This window comes from Rhineura floridana, chromosome 3, assembly GCF_030035675.1.
Source record: "Rhineura floridana isolate rRhiFlo1 chromosome 3, rRhiFlo1.hap2, whole genome shotgun sequence".
NCBI classification, from domain to species: Eukaryota; Metazoa; Chordata; class Lepidosauria; order Squamata; family Rhineuridae; genus Rhineura; species Rhineura floridana.
Window position 1 is genome coordinate 157,836,624 of NC_084482.1, and position 20,437 is coordinate 157,857,060.

General features: G+C 41.3%; 1 protein-coding gene across 11 annotated transcripts in view; it reads left to right on the forward strand.

Moving 5' to 3' along the window:
* Nucleotides 1–20,437, forward strand: part of FGD5 (FYVE, RhoGEF and PH domain containing 5) — a 295,580-nt gene that overhangs the window by 19,645 nt on the left and 255,498 nt on the right. For all 11 annotated transcript variants that reach the window (XR_009761507.1, XR_009761505.1, XR_009761506.1 and 8 more), the window contains exon 2: nucleotides 4,365–7,371. Coding sequence is in view for 7 of the 11 variants with exons in the window: in XM_061618450.1 (XP_061474434.1) it covers nucleotides 4,365–7,371 (3,007 nt within the window). In the remaining 4 variants the exon portion in view is untranslated. The remainder of the gene's footprint in view (nucleotides 1–4,364; nucleotides 7,372–20,437) is intronic.

Below are 20,437 nucleotides of genomic sequence, written 5' to 3' on the forward strand. Positions count from 1 at the left end.
GGCTGTTGCATTCATCCCTTAGTTTTTTTAGCTTCCTAGAGGCATCTTTTTGGCTAAAGGTGGAAAGGAAATGCTGGATTACAAGGAGTGTGATCCAGCAAAGAGATTGTGTCTTCTTGTAGTTTGGGGAGAACCTTTTGTAATAACCCTTCTTTCTCTTCCAGTAATCTATCACATTTAAAGAAAGACAAATTAGATACATATATAATCATGGAGAACTACTAGGCTCAAAAAGAAAGCAAAATGTGCTGGGTGATTTGGGAGAGATTATTTTCCTTTATTTAACCCTTTCTTCATTTTCCCAATTGTAAAAAAATGTTACGCTTCTATTATAATGAGTATGAAATTGTGTTAAATTGAGTTGATGGGATGGAAAGTACTCTCTAAGTGTTTTGAATAATCAAAAGCAAACATAAACTGGATTTTTGTTTATGTGGTATTACAGTGATGCAAGGGGAAACCACACCAAATTGCGATTTGGGATAATAAACAAAGCTCAGAAACAGCAGGAATTCTCCTGTATATCTCATGCTAGCAGAAAGCAAACAAGTCTTGTTGTGATATCTTGATCTGGGGTGTGGTGAAGAAAGCCGCTATTCCCTCTTCTTCTGTAACTAAAATGGAGTCAATTGCCGCCAAGACCATCAATCATAAAGCTTTTGTGAGCAGTAACTGTAAAACAAAAGAAAGCTGCTTGCCAAGGAGACTTGCCCTTTATAGTGTTGCTCTTTAGAACAAGCAAAACAACTGAAGGAATTATTTGGGGAAAGTGAACTTGTGTTGACACCAATTACAGCTCCATGTCTTGACCACAAGCATGCTACTTCATAGCCATTGGGAAGAGCTTAATTCAGCCAAAGGCAAACACTTTTAAGCCTCATTATTTTCAGTGGGGGAGCACATACTTAACACTTCAACTTGAAATTAATGAGACTTAAAACTGGATTGGAGCACGCCCACATTTTATTGAAAATTGTTCTTTATTGACTAGTCACTGGAATATAATAGGATTTTAGAAATGTAGTATGTTATATAGGGAATGCTATCTTGGTTTTAATGCCGTATTCAGTCACTTGTGGCCTATATATTAAAATATATAATCTATGAGACGTACCTCATTTGCAGCTTGTCGAGGTGAACACCATACAGCTGCCATGTAGTCTATCAGGGGCTTGATTATCTTCCTTTATGAAGGGTGGGGTTGTCAAGGACATGAAGGCCACAATATATGGCTAGGTGACTGCATACAGTTTGGGTGGGTCACAGGTTAAGAACACAAGCAGAGCCTTGTTGGGTCAGTCCAAAGCAGGGTTGCCAGGTCAGAAGCATCCCAAACCCTGAGATTTCATGGGCATGTCCTAGAGATGTCATGGGGTGAGCCCTAGTGATGTCATTAAGCACAATACATTAAGCATCAACCACAGTTGCTTGGAGCATACCACTCAAACAAACAAAAAATCTCTGAATGGAAATTAAGATAGAAATCTTAGCAAAATGAGGGTGTTTCCAGGTCTAGCTGAAGTGACAGGAACATTCCTTCACACCTGCTTAGAGAGCCAAGGTAAGGAACATTTTATCTGGCCTACTTGCTTCTGGCAATAAGGGTTTAAGTGCCCTCAGGACATCAGAAGGCCATTGTAGGAAGAAAGGAACCTAGTGTTGTGGAAATGTTAGATGGGAGCTCTCAGGAGTAAAGATGGATGCCCTGAAGGCTGCAATTCTAAACACACTTACTATGAGACTAAGCCCCTTAGAACTCAACAGGACATGCTTTTGAGTAGATATGGTTAGGATTGTGCTGTTGGTAAGGCTTGACTAGGGATCCTCTGCAATGATATCCTTATCAAAGCAGTATCGACAACCCTCTGCTTGGAATGCCCTGCCTGCCTTTTAAAGTGGCTGCTCCAAACTTCTTTACAGACTTGACCCTTCACTGCAGACAGAGGTTTGAGAAATGACTAACAGTTACAAAAATTCACTACTCTTTCCTACCTTCTCTGCTGCTATAAACTCACATTGACAGCCAACCCAATTCCAGTGAGTAATAAATGACAGAGAGAAAACACACATAGTTTGCTCTACCTTCACAGGCAGTAGCTTGGGAACAACAGCAATTGAAACCACACTTTCCAGTATGTGAATTCTCTTTTACCACTACTGGGCAAGAAATAAAAACATCATGCAAATAACAAGGTGCATCATCAGTAGGTTTTAGGGGGTTGACCTGAGCACATGGAAGCACTGTTGCTTTCTATGGATGTAAGGGAGTAAGATCAGAGGTAAATGAAATGCAAATAAAAATAGAAAAAGAAAAGACAGTGATGATTTCCTAAATGCAATGCCATACCAACCACATCAAGATTCCTATGAGTAAGACAGAAAACGCAGCATCCCACAAGTTCCCAACCAAAACTAAAAAAAATCCTGGCAGCCAGTCAGCTAAGGTCACAGAAATCTCCATGTGCACAACCTGACCCGGCTGCTGTAGTTAGTGCAGAATGCTGCATCATGATTGCTGACATGAGTGAGACCCTATCCGCACAAAACACCTCTGCTCTGAAATCTGCACTGGTTGTCGATTTGCTACCAGACCAAGTTCAAGGTGTTTCCATGTTATGGGTTCCACATAGTACTTATTCTGCTCTTGTAAGAAATTGATCCTTTATCCTTGTTTATACTTGTTTAATGGTTGTTGGATATTAATTGGCTTTATTTCTTGCTGTGAGCTGCCATGGTTTCCAACCCTGCCTCACACACTGGAGATGTAAATATATATACACTCCATATAATAGTTTATTGTCAAAACCAGTTGGCCTTATGGCCTTATAGGCCCCTTCCAACTTTACTAATCGATGATTCTATTTGATTTGGATTCCTGCATTGAGCAGGGGGTTGGACTTGATGACCTTATAGGCCCCTTCCAACTCCACTATTCTATTCTATGATTCTATTGCAATGCTTTTTTTAAGTATCAGTTTCCTGCCAAATAAAAACAGTGACTCCTAAGCCCCACCTAACTGCTTAGAAGGATCGGAGGGGGAGAGAAAGATTTACAACCTTTATGCTCACTCAAAAGTCCCACTGATTTTCAGCACAATCCTAACCATGTCTACTCAAAAGTAGGTCCTACTGAATTCAATGGGGTTAACTCCCAGGTATGTGAAATTAGTATTGCAGCTTTACTCCCAGAAAAGCTTCATACTGGGAAGGTTTTCAAAACAGGTTATGAATAAAGCAAATAAGCTTCCCTCTTCAACCGTCCAGTAAAATTTAAACTTCTTTGACTCCTTAATTAGAAAAGTATAACACTGCAGAATGTGCCCATTTTAAAACTTCTTTTCAAAAATTATTTGAAAGATAAAATGTATAATATGCCATTTTTGCAAGTAATTAAAAAACCCTGCATGCACACTTTTATTATAACTAAAATTGTTTACTGTGTATGCCCACCAAGATCCTGCTGTGATCTTCTGTTGTAGTGCAATCCTGTGCATATTTACTCAGAAGCAAGTCCCAATCCTATACAGAAAGTACTCTTTATGTTGCTGAAAGCTACATATTTATTGAGGCAAGACAAACAGGAAAAGGAAACTGTTCTCAGAACTTGAAATGAGGTATTGCCTGGGGATCAACAAATCTTGCCAATCACAACCCTGACTTCACTTATTGGCTAAAAACCTGAAAGGGCAGGGATTAGAGCAGTGATACTAACAGAAGTTGCGGTGTGTGTGTGACATTTTGGTTTATATCTTTTGAACCAGACCACCCAGAAACTTCATTTTTTAAAAATGAAAGCTAAGAGTCTGGAGTTTAAGGTGCCAGACCCAGAGACGATCCGCAAAAACCAGAATCTCTGGGCGAAAACCAGACACTTAGCAACCTTAGTCCAAAGGCATATCTTGTTCAGCATCCAGTTGCTCACAATGGTCAACCAGATGCCCCTTGGGCACGAGGACAAGAGCACTGCCACACTGTTGTTCTACAATCTATTCTTCTCCAATCTAAAGCCGCATCTGTTACTATACAGTTAAAGCAATATCATATCCCTCACAGAGCTACAATTTCCAGAGTTCCCCTGGGGAAAAGGGATTGATTGTTAAACCGGTTTAGGAATTATAGTTCTGTGAGGGAGATAGGGGTCTCCTAACAACTCTCAGCAACCTTAACAGTTCCCTTAACTACAGTCCCCAGCCATGACTGTTTAAAGTGGTATAATACTGCTTTAAATGTATAGCGCAGATGGGGCCTATATTGGATATCATTTCACCTTCTTTGTACTACCATGTTTTAAATACTATTAACAATTCAATATAAGTGTAGCAGCTTGCTAACATAGCTTTTTCTGTTCTTTCTTCCTTCTCCAGATCTTACAAAACCACCACTAGCACCAAAACCAAAGATTCTCAATCATCTTGCTTCCATAGCTGCTTCCAAATTTCATCCATCACTATCAAGGTCTGGTGCACTTCACAATTCAAACTCTATGTCTAGGGGTCCAAAGCCACCCATTGCTCCCAAGCCAAAAATCTCTGCTGACAACGACCCAGCGATTATACAGAGATCCAGTGTTCATGCAAACAATACTTTTAACAAATGTACCAATGGAAAACTGGAGGGAGAGCTTTATGAAGGAAATCAGTGCAACAACACAGAGCTCTTAGAAGCAGAAGTTGGTGATGAATATATTGTAATTTCTGAAGATGAATTGATTGATCAAGATTATGACTTTGAACATGAGCAAGAACCGACAGAGAATGAGATCTTATACACGCCTGAAGAAGCAGGTGAAGAAGAGGTTAACTGCACCAACAATAATGAGATCTGTGATCTTGAAATAAATGTACTGGAAAACAATGACACTGAACCAGTGGGAGATGACTCAGCTCAGTCAATCAAAATTCAAGCTCTTGGCAGCTGTGAAGCACCTGAAAAGGAAAAGAAGGATGCTTCTAAGGATGGATATGAAAATGTGGATTGTGAAACTGATCCCAATGAGAAGAAAATGAACTTCACAGATGAGTCTGATGAAACACTCCGAGAACTGGACCTGGTAAAGGATAATAGTGAGTATAACATGGACAATAAGATTTTGAATGGAGATGATGCTTTGGAGGACACTATATGTGAAGACATTATTTTAAGACATTTAGAGGAGCCAAAGTCATCTTCAGAGGATCAACCACCAATTTGTGAGGATCCAGGAAAAGAGGGTCAACCTCAGATTTTAGAAGAGGAACAACTGAATGCTAACACAGAAATTGGCCCAACAGATAATGATGGGGATGAATCAGCCTTGAATATAGAGACAGAGCTTACAGAGGATGTTTATGCAAGCCCAGATTATCACCTTACTAATGATTCCGAAGAAGGAGATACTGGATTAGAACTATATGAACCTGGGCCCGATCCTGAAGGGACTTTGAGAGAGACCACAAATGAAGCTAATGTTGAAAAAGTGGAGGAAATAGATCCAGATAATGAATGTGAAACAAGTATAGAACAGGAAGAAAATACAGATGATGGCTACCAAACCACTGAGATGAAAAGTGAGGAGGAAACATCAGAAACAGTGTGTGATACAAGGGAAGACTCTGAAGAGCAACATGATGACGTGGTAGATACAGAGACCATGGAGGATAGCTGCCAGATTATTCCCTTTGAAAAAGAGTGCAGCGAGGATACTCCTGAGTCTCCTGAAAAAAATTTAGATGAAGATTTGCCATCAGAAGAGACTGAAATTATTAATGATAACCAGCCCTTCAGTCTTCAAGATGTTAATGGGCTTGAGTCTGATTCACAGCTGGCAGAAAGATCCAGGTCAGATGTTTTACTTGGAAATCAGAGTATAAGTGAATGTGCTTTGGAAGGTACACAATCAGATAACCAAATGTTTGAAGTGGATCACAGCAATGGTGAAGAAACTATCCCAAGTACAGTTTATGAAACATCAGCTGAAGATACCTGGAACTCCATAGGAGAACTGGACATATGCCACCACAGAAAAACCGAAACGGACTCAAGCAGGGAATATGTGCTTGATGAAATCTCACCAGTCCCTGTGGTGGTTGTTCTTGATAATGAGGAAGAAATAGCCAGTGACTCCCTAGATGACCCATACGTATTGGGAGACAGTTTGTCTTCAGCAAATGAAATCCTTTGTACTGGAAAAGAAATGGGGGAGGCTGATGTCCATGATAGTTCAAGTGATTTCAGAGAAGGAGGGAGTATGGACAGTGAAAACCACTTGCTCTCCATTGATCGGAAAAACATTGTTACTAGAACAAGGTCCCTCTCTGGGAAAGTGCCTGGCTATGTGCCAGAAACAGTTCCAGAAGAAACAGGCCCAGACACTGAACTGCAGCCCTCAACCACAGCCTCCACCACGACTGAAGATGTAAGCCATAGCTTCTCTCTGTCAGACGGAAAGTCCATGGAATTAAACAGAGCACTACCTGCAAAGCCAAGGCGCTTTGTTTTATATCCTCGATCTTATTCGGTAGAAGGCAGAGACATCCCTGTCTCTGTATATAGAGAAAGTGATAGCTCTATGTTAGATTACAATAGAATAAATAGGACAGAAGACCTTTCTTTGCCTTATGTAATTGGTTCCTCAGGTAGCTTTTCCCAGAGGAATCACCTTCCATCCAGTGGGGTCTCCACCCCCTCCTCAGTTGTGGATATTCCACCTCCCTTTGAACTAGCGTGTATCACCAAAAAGCCCATCACGAAAAGTTCGCCTTCACTTTTAATAGAGAATGAATCGCCTGATAAGTACTGCAAGAAAAAGAAGTCCTCTTTTAAGAAGTTCCTCACCCTAAAGTTCAAGAAAAAGACAGAAAATAAAGTCCATGTGGATGTGCACATTTCTTCTTCCAGGTCCTCTTCAGAGTCTAGTTATCACGGGCCTTCCAGGGTCATAGAACTCGACAGGAGGAGCTTGAGTAGCTCACCTCAGCTAATATCACGGACTGGCAAGCTGAGGGCTTCTGAGTCCCCAACTGTTCTCTTCTACAAGGATGGAAAAAGAAAAGGGACTCCCAAAACCTTTAGCCGGAGTGTGTCAAGGGTGGAGTCCTTTGAGGATCGTTCGAGACCTCATTTCATGCCCCTTCCTTTAACTAAACCCAGGTCTATTTCATTTCCTAATGCTGATACTTCTGACTATGAGAATATCCCAGCAATGAACTCTGATTATGAAAACATACAAATACCCCCACGAAGGCCAACCAGAGCAGGAACCTTTACTGAGTTTTTTGAAGATCCTAGCAGGGCATTATCTGCCGCAAACGAGAATGATGGCTATGTGGATATGAGCAGTTTTACAGCCTTTGAGAACAACAAGCAGCAACCTACCAACCAGGAAACTGAAAGGTATTGTAACAAGTATTTATGTAAGGACTATTAGCCTTGACTGGAGAAGCTAGACTTCCTGTGTATTGGGAGTTGTAGGCTTATTCTCAACTTTGTTTGGCTTATCTCCCTTTTTAAGGAAATGCTTTCAATAAAAAGTTGGGAAGAATACTATATATATATATATATATAAGTTCCGAATGTACCCTAATTTAAATGCTAATCAATAAAACATTGGTAAGTAGACCCCCATATATAGGAGCACTAGAAAAAAATCAAAGCTAATTGTAAGGAACTGCTTAACTTCTACAGTGACTGGGCTGAATCTTGCATGCTTGTTTTTTATTCTTGGTAATGTGTCTACATTCTTGTTTGATTTACAAGCTATCATTTCAGTGGGACTTGTGATTCATCCATGTTCCAAAGTCATGAATGGAAGCTCTAGTACCTGCCTCTTTAGCTGCCACACATTCTGCATTATTTGCTTTCATGCCATTCATGCCTATTCCTGTAGTGGTCATTGTCAGTTTTGGTTTCTGAAAGGATCAATCTATAGACTTCCCCAAATTCAACCATTGTAAACTATATGAAGTTCATTATATTGGCCAAAGCTCTTCATGATCAATGTTTGGGAGAGGTTCTAAATGAATTGCAAAAAGCATTCAAAGCTCTGAGATTTGAGACATCAGTAAGTTTTTCCCCCCCAGATCATTTGAGAAAATAACCCCAACTGGATCTAACTTTTACTTTCACTAGTTTCATTTTATTAAATTCAGGCTTTCTTTTGCCTTGGTGTTCCATCTTAATAAATCTGGAGAGTCAGTGTGGTGTAGTGGTTAACGTGTTGGACTACGACCTGGGAGACCAGTGTTCGAATCCCCACATAGCCATGAAGCTCATGGGGTGACCTTGGGCCAGTCACTGCCTCTCAGACTCATGAAAACCCTATTCATAGGGTCGCCACAAGTCAAAATCAACTTGAAGGCAGTACATTAACAAATCCCTCCCCCCAGTTTATAATGGAGAGAAAACATCAGTCAGCTTGAAACCAAATGTCCCCATTTGAGTCATAGAATCATAGAATAGTAGAGTAGGAAGGGGCCTATGAGGCCATCGAGTCCAACCCCCTGCTCAATGCAGGAATCCAAATTAAAGCATACCCAGGAGGTGGTTGTCCAGCCACTTCTTGAATGCCTCCGGTGTTGGAGAGTCCACCACCTGTCTGGTAATTGGTTCCATTGTCATACCATTCTAATAGAGTCAAAGCAGACTGGGCAAGCAAAGAGAAAAGAACAATTGTTTGGCAAAGAAGTAGTGGTTTCCTTAGCTATTATGGGCTATCCAAACTCATCATATTTGATTGTTTACATAGTTGGAGTCAACTCGCCAGTTACACACACACAGAGAGACACACCTTTTTAAAAAGGATGGGGTTTTCACTCTGTTTACTGTTTGTTGTATATTATCCATATTCCTGGGTTGCTGTTTCAGTTAATGGAATATTGTTATGTGTGGCTGGACTAGAATGCTTTAGTACTCTGATGCAATAAACTAAGGATGGGGAACCTGTGACCTTCAAGGTGTTGTTGGTCTCCAGCTCTCATCAGCCCCAGCCAGCATGGCGAATGGACTGGAATGATGGGAGTTATAGTCCATCAACATCTGGACTCTCAGTTTCCACATCCCTGTTATATAGTAATAGAAGAGATCATGGACATAAATTTACCCTTGGAACTGGGTGCAAGCTGCCTTCAAGAGCTAAATCCAGATGTTGAACTGTAGCATAGATTTAAAATGTTTTCCTTGGGATTTTACCAAAGAAAAATCTTAGCAAGATCTACTGAGTAGATTCCCTTGTCAATAAATGCACATCATCATCATCATCATCATATTGACGTGAATAGTCTTGGATGGGGAGCAATATATGGACTTAGAAATGTATTGATAGCTATATATAAGACCACACCTAATATACTTTATCAGTATATGTCTGGGCACTTTCCTTTCAGTTGGGTATGGACTGAGAACATTTTTGTTTCTCAATTTTGTTATTGTTGTTTTTTGTCAAGCAAAGTATAATTTCAGACTGTTCCTTACGGATAAAAGTTTAAAATATTGAACAACGCAAATTGCTGTGTCTTAGACACATTTATGAACTTTCCATGGAGGCGTGGGGCTGCTAAGAGGAAGCCAGTCCTAACTAGTTCAGGAAGTGTCAACATGGTATTCAAGGTGCTGCTGTGAAAGCCAGCTCTGGTCCTCTGTGGAAAAAAATGAGAACAGTTTTTGATTTTTTTTAAAAAGCAATTAACAGATGAGATAGCCCCCTTTGTAATAAGAACATGAAGAAGACAAGAAACAAGAATTTTCTCTATGGTTTCAGAAATTCCTGCTGTCCTTAAGGCATTGTGGGTTGCTTCCAGGCTTAGGCGACAATCCAATACACACTTATCTGCAAGTAAGTAAATGGAGCTTACTTCTGAGTAGACATGTATTGGATTGCAGCCTTAGGGCGCAATCCAACTTGTATTTATGCTGGGCTGAGGGGGGCTGGATATGGCGGACCCCTGGCTGAGCTGGTAGAGCAACGACTCCGCCGGGCTTCATCAGCAGAAGCACCTCACCCTAGCTCAGCTGTGGCAGAGCCAGGACCCTGACGGCTCCGCTGGGGGTCCGCTAGGGAAGCCCAGCCCAGTGGAAGGGAAGCTGGCAAAAACCCCAAAAAGGGGCATTCTGGTGGCATGTCGGAGGAGGGCCCCGGGGGGGGGGCTTATGCAACATCCAACTCCCATTCAGAGTGCTCCTATGGGTCCAGATCTGGGCCAAAGTTACACCGAGAAAAAAATTGGTCTAAGAAAATAATTCAACTGGAAGTCAATGGCAAGCACTTACTTGCCGGTAGGTGTATTTATGAGAGCTGCCTTTTTCCCCCTGTTCCTGCACAGAGCTCCCAGCTGAACTGACATTCAGCCAGCCTGGTGGCTTCTCCACTGCTGGCATTCCTTCTGCTAGCTTCCCATGAGTTGGATTGCTCTGTTAGTCATGCTTAGAGTAGCCTCTCCCTAGATTTTTCCTGTGAATAACATACAGTAGTAGTACATAACCATGTAGCATAATTCCCATATTATTTCTGGTCTGTGGTGAAATGGTGGTTGCCAGCCAGTGACCACTGGAAGAGATTTCTTGTAATAACTGTTGAGGAATCTATCATATGAGGCTTTCAGAAATTCTTAAGACAAAAAGATATGGAATACAATTATGAATGCAGACATATCAGACCCAGTTTAATTTCTTTGAATACCCTAATTCCTGTTTTATCTGCTTTTATATTGATGTTTGATTGGTTTTAGGCTGTTCTGTTCTTTAATAATATTTTTAAAACACTGTACACCGCTTAGAAATTTTAAAAATATTAAGTGGTTTAGTGTGGTTAGAGTGTTGGAGGGAGGCCAGGGTTCAAATCCCCACACAGCCATGAAGCTCACTGGGTGACCTTGGGCCAGTCACTGCCTTTCAGCCTCAGAGGAAGGCAATAGTAAACCCCCTGTGAATACCGCTTTCCATGAAAATCCTATTCATAGGGTCGCCATAAGTCGGGATCGACTTGAAGGCAGTCCATAGATGCTTTCAAATAAATAAACATTGTATGTTTAATACTTAACATTTGTATAGCATTTTCAAGTGTTCAAAGCATTTCACGTGCATTATCTAGTTGTAACCCTTATGGTGAGCTGTAATGCTGGAGAGGGGAACATATGGCCTTCCAGATGTTGCTGAAATACAACTCTGTCCTTCCCTGGCCATTAGCCTCAGGATGATGAAGTTAGCAATGAATCTGTTAGTTTTGGTTTCTCTCACTCTATCATTTTTTCGATCTTGCATTCATTTCTCCATTGGTTTGCATTTATATATTAAAACACTCTGCATGAAGATGTGTACACATTGTCATACATATTACTTCTAATATATGCATTTTTGTATTTATTTATTTATTACATTTATATCCCACCTTTCCTCCTAGAAGGAGCCCAGGGTGGCAAACAAAAGCACTAAAAAACATCTTTAAAACAATTAAAACATATTAAAACAAAACAGCTTTAAAAACATCTGTTTAAAAAACAGCTTTAAAAACTTCTTAAAAAGCAATTGCAACACAGATGCAGACTGGGATAAGGTCTCTACTTAAAAGTCTTGTTGAAAGAGAAAGGTCTTCAGTAGGCTGCAAAAAGATAACAGGGATGGTGCTTGTCTAATATTTAAGGAGAGGGAATTCTAAAGGGTGGGTGCCACAACACTTAAAGGTCCGCCTTCTATGTTCTGCAGAACAGACCTCCAGATAAGGTGGTATCTGCAGGAGGCCCTCACCTGCAGAGCACAGGGATCGACTGGGTATATAATTATGCCCAGCAATCTTTGTGCACCATTTCCGTAATAGAATTTTTATTTAAATATTTATAATCTGCACTTTCCTAAAATACAACATAAAAATATGATAATATCAGTAAAAGACAGAGGTGTTATCTGTCCAGAGTTTTTATGTCGAGGAGGTGGGACAACAGCCTGCTCTAGCTGGAGTTGCTCTTTCCTTGAAGGAGCAGGTCCGCATCCTGGGGGTACTCCTTGGTACATCACTGTCACTGGAAGTTCAGGTGGCGTCAGTGGCTAAGAGTGCCTTTTTCCCGCTCTGGCTAGTTCGCCAGCTTTGGCCCCTTTTGGACAGAGAAGACCTGGCCACAGTGCGCCATGCTCTGATAATTTCCAGATTATTGCAATGTGCTCTACGTGGGGCTGCCCTTGAAGATGACTTGGAAATTTCAACTGGTCCAAAATGCAGCAGCCAGATTACTGGCAGGGGGTCTCTTTAAAACTCATATAACCCCTGTTTAAAAACAGCTGCACTCATTGTCAATTCGTTTCTGGCCCCAGTTCAAGGTGCTCACATTAGTATGTAAAGCCCTAAATTACTTAGGTCCCAAATAACTGAAAGACCATTTCTTTCCCTACAGACCCACTCAGGGGTTGAGATCAGTAGAGGGGGCCCTTCAGGTATTTCTGTCACCCTCAGAAGCTCGGTGTGGTGGTGGCCCAGGAGAGAACATTCTCTGTGGCACCCTCTAAGCTGTGAAACTCCCTCCCCACCGAGGTGTGTCTGGCAACTTCGTTGTACAACTTTCGGTGAAGACTGAAGACGCACCTCTTTACCCTGGCCTTTGACACCTGAGATGTATATTTTTAGGACCCACCCTATTTTGCTGTTGTTGTCTAGGTTGTTTTTAACTGTTCTTAATTATGTGTTATAAAATTGCTGTAACCTGGGTCCTTTGGATTAAGGGCAGATGATAATAACAGTAACAATAACGACAACAACAATAATAGTAGATGTTAATAGCATTCAATTAAAAACATCAATAAATCAATAGTTGGTTAAAAAGAGAAATCCCTACAGTGAAGGCCTGTCTAAACAATACAGTTTCCAGAAGACATACAAAAGAAGGCAGGGATGGTTCTTGCCGAACCTCCACTGGTAGAGACTTCCACAGGTGACGGCCCACAACACTACAGGATTGGTTCCTAGTGAAGGCCAACCAAACCTCAAGGGTTTGGGAAACCACCAGAAGTGCCCCATCAGCAGATTGCAGTGATTGAGGTGAAGCATAAGGGATCAGATTGTCCTTAAGCATTTCAACATCAGGAGAGTCACAGGATCTTCATCTCTGCTGTCAAATAAGTCATTATTATCATTATTGGGAATGGAGACTAAGAGAGAGTGGTTTGTCTAGGGCAGATGTAAGGAACCCAGATGTTACTGAACTACAGTACCATAATCCTTGGCCATTGACCATGCTTGCTAGGGCTGATGGGAACTGTGGTTCAGCAACATCTGCGGGGGCAAAGGTTCCCCATACCTGGTCTAAAATCACCTAGTAAGTTCATACCAGAGACTATGATCCTGCAACTTTCTGATTTGCCCCTCAGTCTCATAGCCACTATACTGCACAACTTCTAGTGCTTATTACAATAGTCTCTCTGTACTGAGTTTCAATGAATTGAAGTTGAAAAATGCTATCAAATTATAATACCATTTAGAATCCTCTGAAGTCCTGGATTTCTGTGTTTGCAGGCATTTATTACAACTGGCCAGAGAAAATATTACACTTTTTAATACCTTTCCTTTAGAAAAGGAACAACAAAAAAGGCTATGAGCATGGGTGTGGAATTCCTAGGCCAATAATTTTTAATTAAATTCAATCAAATTTATAGCGAAAGAACCAAGTAATGAAAGCATGAGAGTAATTTTTTTTCCTTTCAATGACTGAGGTGAGGCTTAGTAACTGGAATATTGCCCCCTGAAGAGTGGTTACTACCGTTACAGAAAATTTAGCCAAGTAGTATTAATAATTAAAATATAATTTGGTAATGCAACATTGGAAATGCCATTAGCATTGTTCTTTCTGTGAAAAGTAGTTTGTCATGTCATGTGGAGGCCTTTGAGTCCCACAGCAATGAGTTCCCCTCACTGGTATGTTTTTGTTGTATAGTTCTAAGCTTTATATTGTCCTGGGGAAACCCCATCATTATGAGAAGCAGTGTGCTCAGAGGAAAAGACAGAGGCCATCTTTCCTGAGATTCCTGTCATTGTCAGTGAGTCAGGTTACTAACTGTCAGGGGACTTGCCTTGTGGAACCTCATGCCTGGAGGCCAAATGCAGGTCCCATCTGGCTCTCAAAACTCTCCCCAGGCAACACCACTCATTGGTCCTGCTTTGCACCTCTAGTGTTTTTGCCTGGCTAGAATGCTCCTTTCCCTCCAGCCCCAAGCATCACTGAAATGTGGCCCTCAGAAGATGGTTCAGAAGGGAATGAGGCCCTCAGGGTGAACAAGGTTCTCCATTTCTGCCTTACAGCAGTGCACTTATTGTATGGATTGAGTTTTCCCCTAAAAGAGTGACTGACGTCCATTCATTTAGGGTGGAGAAAAGGGCTCACTCCGAGACACAGTTGGGGTAGAAGCTACACTTGCTCCCTGCCCCCAGTGACTCTAGCTACAAGGGCTGAGAGAAACAACTGAGGGAACAGCATGATTTGTCCAACATCCTCCTTTTAACCAGCAGTGGAATCTTAGAGACAAATACTTTTTGTATAGCAGTTGAATGGGAATGGTATTTAAATAGGCACAGAACAGGGGGTGGAGACATGCTGTTGGTGGGGGGGCTCTCTGCCCAGATGGTTGATGTCCGACCTGCCCTAGATGGGGTTACACTCCCCCTAAAGGAGCAGGTCCGTAGTTTGGGGGTCTTATTAGATCCGCTCCTGTCACTGGAGGCTCAAGTAGCCTCGGTGACACGGAATGCGTTCTACCAGCTTTGGCTGGTAGCCCAACTACGACCCTATCTGGATAGGGAGAACCTTGCCACAGTTATCCATGCTCTGGTAACCTCTAGATTGGACTACTGTAATGCACTCTACGTAGGGTTATCTCTGAAGACGGTTCGGAAACTTCAGCTGGTGCAGAATGCTGCGGCCAGAGTTCTTACAAAAATTTTTGATAATATAACACCTGTCCTGGCCCAGCTGCACTGGCTACCAATATGTTTCCGGGCCAGATTCAAAGTGTTGGTTCTTACCTATAAAGCCCTTAACGGCATTGGACCGCAATACCTGGCGGAACGCCTCTCCCGCTATGTACCTACCCGGTCGCTGCGCTCGACGTCGAAGGCCCTTCTCCGTGTCCCAACGCATAGGGAGGCACGGAGAACGATAACTAGAGCTAGGGCCTTCTCAGTGGTGGCCCCCGAACTATGGAACGCCCTCCCTGATGAGATACGCCTGGCGCCTTCTTTGTTATCTTTTCGGTGCCAGGTAAAGACCTACCTCTTCGCCCAGGCATTTTAAAAATTTTGGGATTTGAATTTAAAATTGGAATTTTTTAGTTGTGTTTTATTGTGTATTGTATTTACATCCACTTGTATTTTAACCTGTTTTATTATGCTGTACACCGCCCTGGGAGCTTATTGCTATAGGGCGGTCTAAAAATGTAATAAAATAAATAAATAAATAAATAAATAAATAAATAAATAAATGCACAGAAGCTACAAGAGCTCCATTTGCAATTTGTTTTGGACAAGGAGGATTCAACAGGCAGAATTACAAATGCTGATATCACCTATATAGACCCCCATCCCTTTCCTTCTCATTTTTTTCTTCTCCAGTTTCCTCTTGTCTTCTGAGCAGCCTGGAAGGCAGAATCATCTGAAGTGGAGTACCAAAACTCCCTAGGGAATAAATTGTCAATACAAACTAGGAAATAACCTACAGAATACAATACTTTCCTTATGAGTTCCTCACTTTTCTGCATATCATCACAAAATAATTAATAGGCAATAACAGACCAAACAAAAATAATCTGCATCACTTACAGTCTGATTCAGGTACTGTGGGGTTCATTTCAGTACACAGAACTGATCACTGGGGTGGGGTGTGTGTATTTTTCTTATCAATACAACTTTAAAGAGATGCTGAGTTGAGAGTAACATCCAAGTCTACTGTATCTGGAAAGTACTAGTGCTTGAACTGGTCCAGAACATGGTGCCATTTCACCCAACAAATTACTTAGTCCAGTTACCTTGAACAGTGGCAATTCTGTGTGAAGATGTGTATAATGTGCATAGTACTAAACAAGTGCAACGTTCTCTTATCACTCACTTCTTGCAGTGTGGTGGAAGGTATACTAGGTCACCCTGCTCATGGTGACTATGCTTCTGAAAGGGTCCTCAGAGATTACCATTCCCAGCAAGCAGAACCTCTAGCTTACATGTGGTGGAGTAGATGCAGAAACTCTCCATACTGTCCGCCACAAGTGGGTTGACTGGATGATGTACAAAATGTATGCTTTTGCTCATGCAGCTCTTCTTGTAGGAATACATTACTTCATATTGCAGGGCTACAGTTTTGAATGTTCCTGCGTATAAAAAGACCTGTCTGAACTTGGAAAACTAGCACATCAGGATGAAGGCTAAGTTTTTCTACAGGCAAGGAGTGTTTTAACATAGGGGAACATACAAACATGCCTTTGTGTGTTATTCCATGTTTCCAGATATGTCTTTTGTCTGTCATTAAGATATAAACAATGTGCACTCTGTCTCACCCATTCTGGATATCCTGAGTAGTGCTCTGCTAAATATTTTTGAATGAACAGTTTTTGCATGGAATTTGGGGTTTAAACACCTGATATCTGGAGAGCTTGGAAAAGTTACTTTTTTGAACTGCAACTCCCATCAGCCCAGTCCAGTGGCCATGCTGGCTGAGGTTGATGGGAGTTGTAGTTCAAAAAAGTAACTTTTCCAGGCTCTGGATATCTGTTATGGAATAATCTTGGTAGGTTTCTGTGTAAAGTCTTTAAAAGACACAGGAGGAGAAAGTGAAAATTAATTTGTAGTAAATGTAAGATTCTTCTTTTTTAAAAGCAATGGTTACTTATGAAGGCTCAGGGAGATGATGATGGTGATGATGGGAAATATCCATCCCTCAGGTCTTAGCTGTTGCTGCTGGTGTGGCTGTTTTAACTACTGCTTTTATAAGATTCCATGGTGGGCATAGAGGAGACTATCCCCCCCATGCTTGGTAAAAGGACCAGGCAGCACCAGCTGTTTGGGTCCTTGTGGGATGGGGTATTTCATTGGGGAAGGGTCATAGCTCAGTGGTAGAACATCTGCCTTGCATGCAGAATGTCCCAGGTTCAATCCCTGGCATCTCCAGGTAGGGCTGGGAGAGCTCTGTCTGGAATCCTGGATAGCCACTGCCAATCAATGTAGGCAGTACTAAGCTGATTGACCACTGATGTGACTCAATATAAGCAGTTTCCCATATTCCTGTGGTCCTCACCAGGCAGCTCCTGGTGATAGATGAAGGACCTTGTCCATTATCTAAGAAAATCATATTTTCTTGTATGGACAATAGTATGGATAGTATAGCAGGGAGCAAGGAGGTTCTTGTATGGATGATGTGCATGTGAATAAATTGTTGCCATGTAGAATTCTCCTTTTCAGGGTATTCTATTCCATCACTCCTCCATCCTGATTTTCTGTCCTCCTGCCTTGTACTTCCACAAACCTTAGGGTTTCCCCAACTCTGCTGATACTCCCTCTTCAGCATGGATGATGCTATTTTGGCTACGTAAGAAACTACACTCACCTCTGAACATCAGAAATAAGGGAGTGATTCCTATATCTAACACCAAAAGACAACACTGCTTGGGAGTTATGAGCTGATGCCAATTAACACCAAAGGCTATATCCCAATGTTAGTCCTACTCAGAGCAGACCCATTGAAATGAATGGATATGATTAACTTAAGTTGCTTAACATTATAGGTCTACTCTGAATAAGTTGGTTACAACCCTGAATTTTCAATAGTTTGGAGGGGGGCATGAGATGATTCTTCCATGGGTAAAGATTCATTAGTATTTGACAAGGGATCAGAATTCTGTGGAATTCTGAGGAATCAGGATAATGAGGCTCTGACTACTATTGGCAGATGAGAGTACAGGGCAGTTTTAACAAGGTGAAACCCACACATAGCCAGTAGTGTTTATGGTTCCTATTACAGAGTTGTCAGCACAATCAGAGAGTAAAGTCAGCTGTCAACAAAAGCTAATTGGTCTCAGAGTTTAAAAAAAATGACTGGGAAATTCAGGACTTGTAATTATTCTACAGTGGACAATGTCCACACTAGCATATGATGATGGCAATTGCTGCAATCAACTGATTTTAAGTAGAAACCTGTCATTGATTTCATTGGCTATGAAATGCTCAAAAACTGATATAATGCATAATAAATGCAAACAAAAGTGCAAAACATACATGCACTAGCCTCACATCACTTATATGTGCTCTCCCTCCCCTTTACCACCGAGCTATTCAACCACCTGGAGATGTAGACCACATAATTTGTTCAATGAGCTGTAGGATAGCATTACACATATCTGTTTCCTTTCTAATAACACAAGAGTGTTTGTGGCAGGCACATATTGTAGGCGCACTTAGTTTTCAAGCTTTCGTGAACGGGTTTTCTGATGCATTTACATTCCACAGCATAGTATTATCCACTTCAGTCTGCAAATCTATTCTACTATTATCTTGGTAACACTTCATTTAATTGGTATTTTATTTTATTTGCTTTTATTGTTGTTTTATTATCTGTTTATTATTGTAAGCCACCCTGACAGCTCAAATGGACCATGTAGTGGAATAGAAATTGAGTTGCTAGAAACTGAGAATGCATATACTTCCCCTTGAGAACACAATATCTGATGCATGTTGCTGCTGTATCTCACCTGGGCTGCCAGTATAGCTCAGATAAGTCCCCATTTGTACGCTATGGTTCTTTCTACACTAGTCCTTTTTTTCAATTTCCATCCTAAGTCTCTTCACTTAAAAAAATTGTTAATTGTTTACAGAGCATTCTGATGACACTGTCATTCCGTTGCCTTCCAGTGTTCTTCTGTTGTCCTTTGGCTTTTCAGATCTGATTTGTGGGGAGGGAAGAGGGGTAGTAGAATGTTATTGAAGCAAGCATCGGCCTGTCTAGTATAGACAGACAAAACATTACTGAAGTTTTTAAGGGCTCCTGTGCTTTGAATTAAACACTTCCTGTTTGCAGATTCATCCTTGTATTACTTTCTAATATAGCCTCTATTAATTGCTTCAGTGTCAGTTTCTGCTTTTGGGAAAACAGAAACAGAAACTCACTGCAGCAATTTACAGACTTTAATAAATATCCTTTATTAAACTTTAATAAATATTGTTACATTATTGAGGGTTTTTTCTTTTGATTTTAATAGAGAAATAGCACTATTTTGCTATAAAAATGAAATGAAAAAAATAAGAGGAAAAGACCTCCCCCGGTAGGAACAGAAACTGATCTTGCAGGGTTAAGAGAGGATGTTCAAGAAGCAAGTAGTAGGCTATTTATCACTAATTCCCTACCAAAGGTTAATCGGGAAGCAATAAAATAGGATGAGCCTATGAGAAGGAAAAATGCATATTGAATCTTTGCTGAATGTGACTTACTTTTTTAGCATTACAGGAGAGTTTGGGCAATGGAAAGGAGCATTTTAAAACAGTGGTATATTAAGTGCTGTGTGGAGCTTCCATTTTAATTTCACTTCTAGCTAACTGCAGAAAACCAGTATCTCAGCACCAGAAAGGGACTCTAGTGTGGAAGAAACCCGTGTAAGGGCAGAAACACACATTACACTTGCCATGCAGCCATTACCAAGAGTGGTATTCCCATGTCAGTTATTTACCTCCTCCCTCCTTTCTGTGTAAGTTCACTAATCCTGTGTCATAACGATAAAAGGATAATCATTTGTATAGCATTTGCAGTGTGCTATGTGCTTCAGTTGGGCTGTGTCCCTTTGAGGTCTTTGCTTGTAATGCTTTCCAGTATAAGGAGGGACCCCCATTCCTTCACCTGGTAGGGTCCTAAGAACATAAAAACAGCTCTGCTGGATCAACCCAAAAGCCATCTAGTCCAGCATCCTGTTTTCACAGTGGCCAACCAGATGTCTGTGGTAACCCCAAAAGCAGGACCTGAGGACAACAACACTCTCCCTACTTATGATTCCCAGAAACTGGTATTCAGAGCCGACAGTGAAACAAGAACATAGCCGCCTTGGCTAGCAGCCACTGATAGCCTTAGCCTCCATTAACATGCCTAAACCCTCTTTTAAAGCTAATCCTGTGCTACTCTTTGCAAATTGGCAGTCCACACTCAAAAAGAGAAACACAGGAAGGGATTCCTTGCAAGTTAAGCATCCCAGACTATTCTATCAACCTTAGACACACAGTTTTAGCAGATCCACTGCTAGGGAGGGTTCCACTTCACTGTACCACATGGCAAGGTAACTGTTCCTTTCAAGCCATAGTCTCAGCTGCCCATTCAGCTTCTCATATAGTCAATTTCACTTCTAAGGAAGAAAATAACACTTGCTCCCTCTCTCTCTCCCTCTCTCCCTTCATGCATCCACACCCATACAGCACAATTTAAGACTGAAATTGTCTAGGAGTTGGCTAAATTGTCTCATCTGA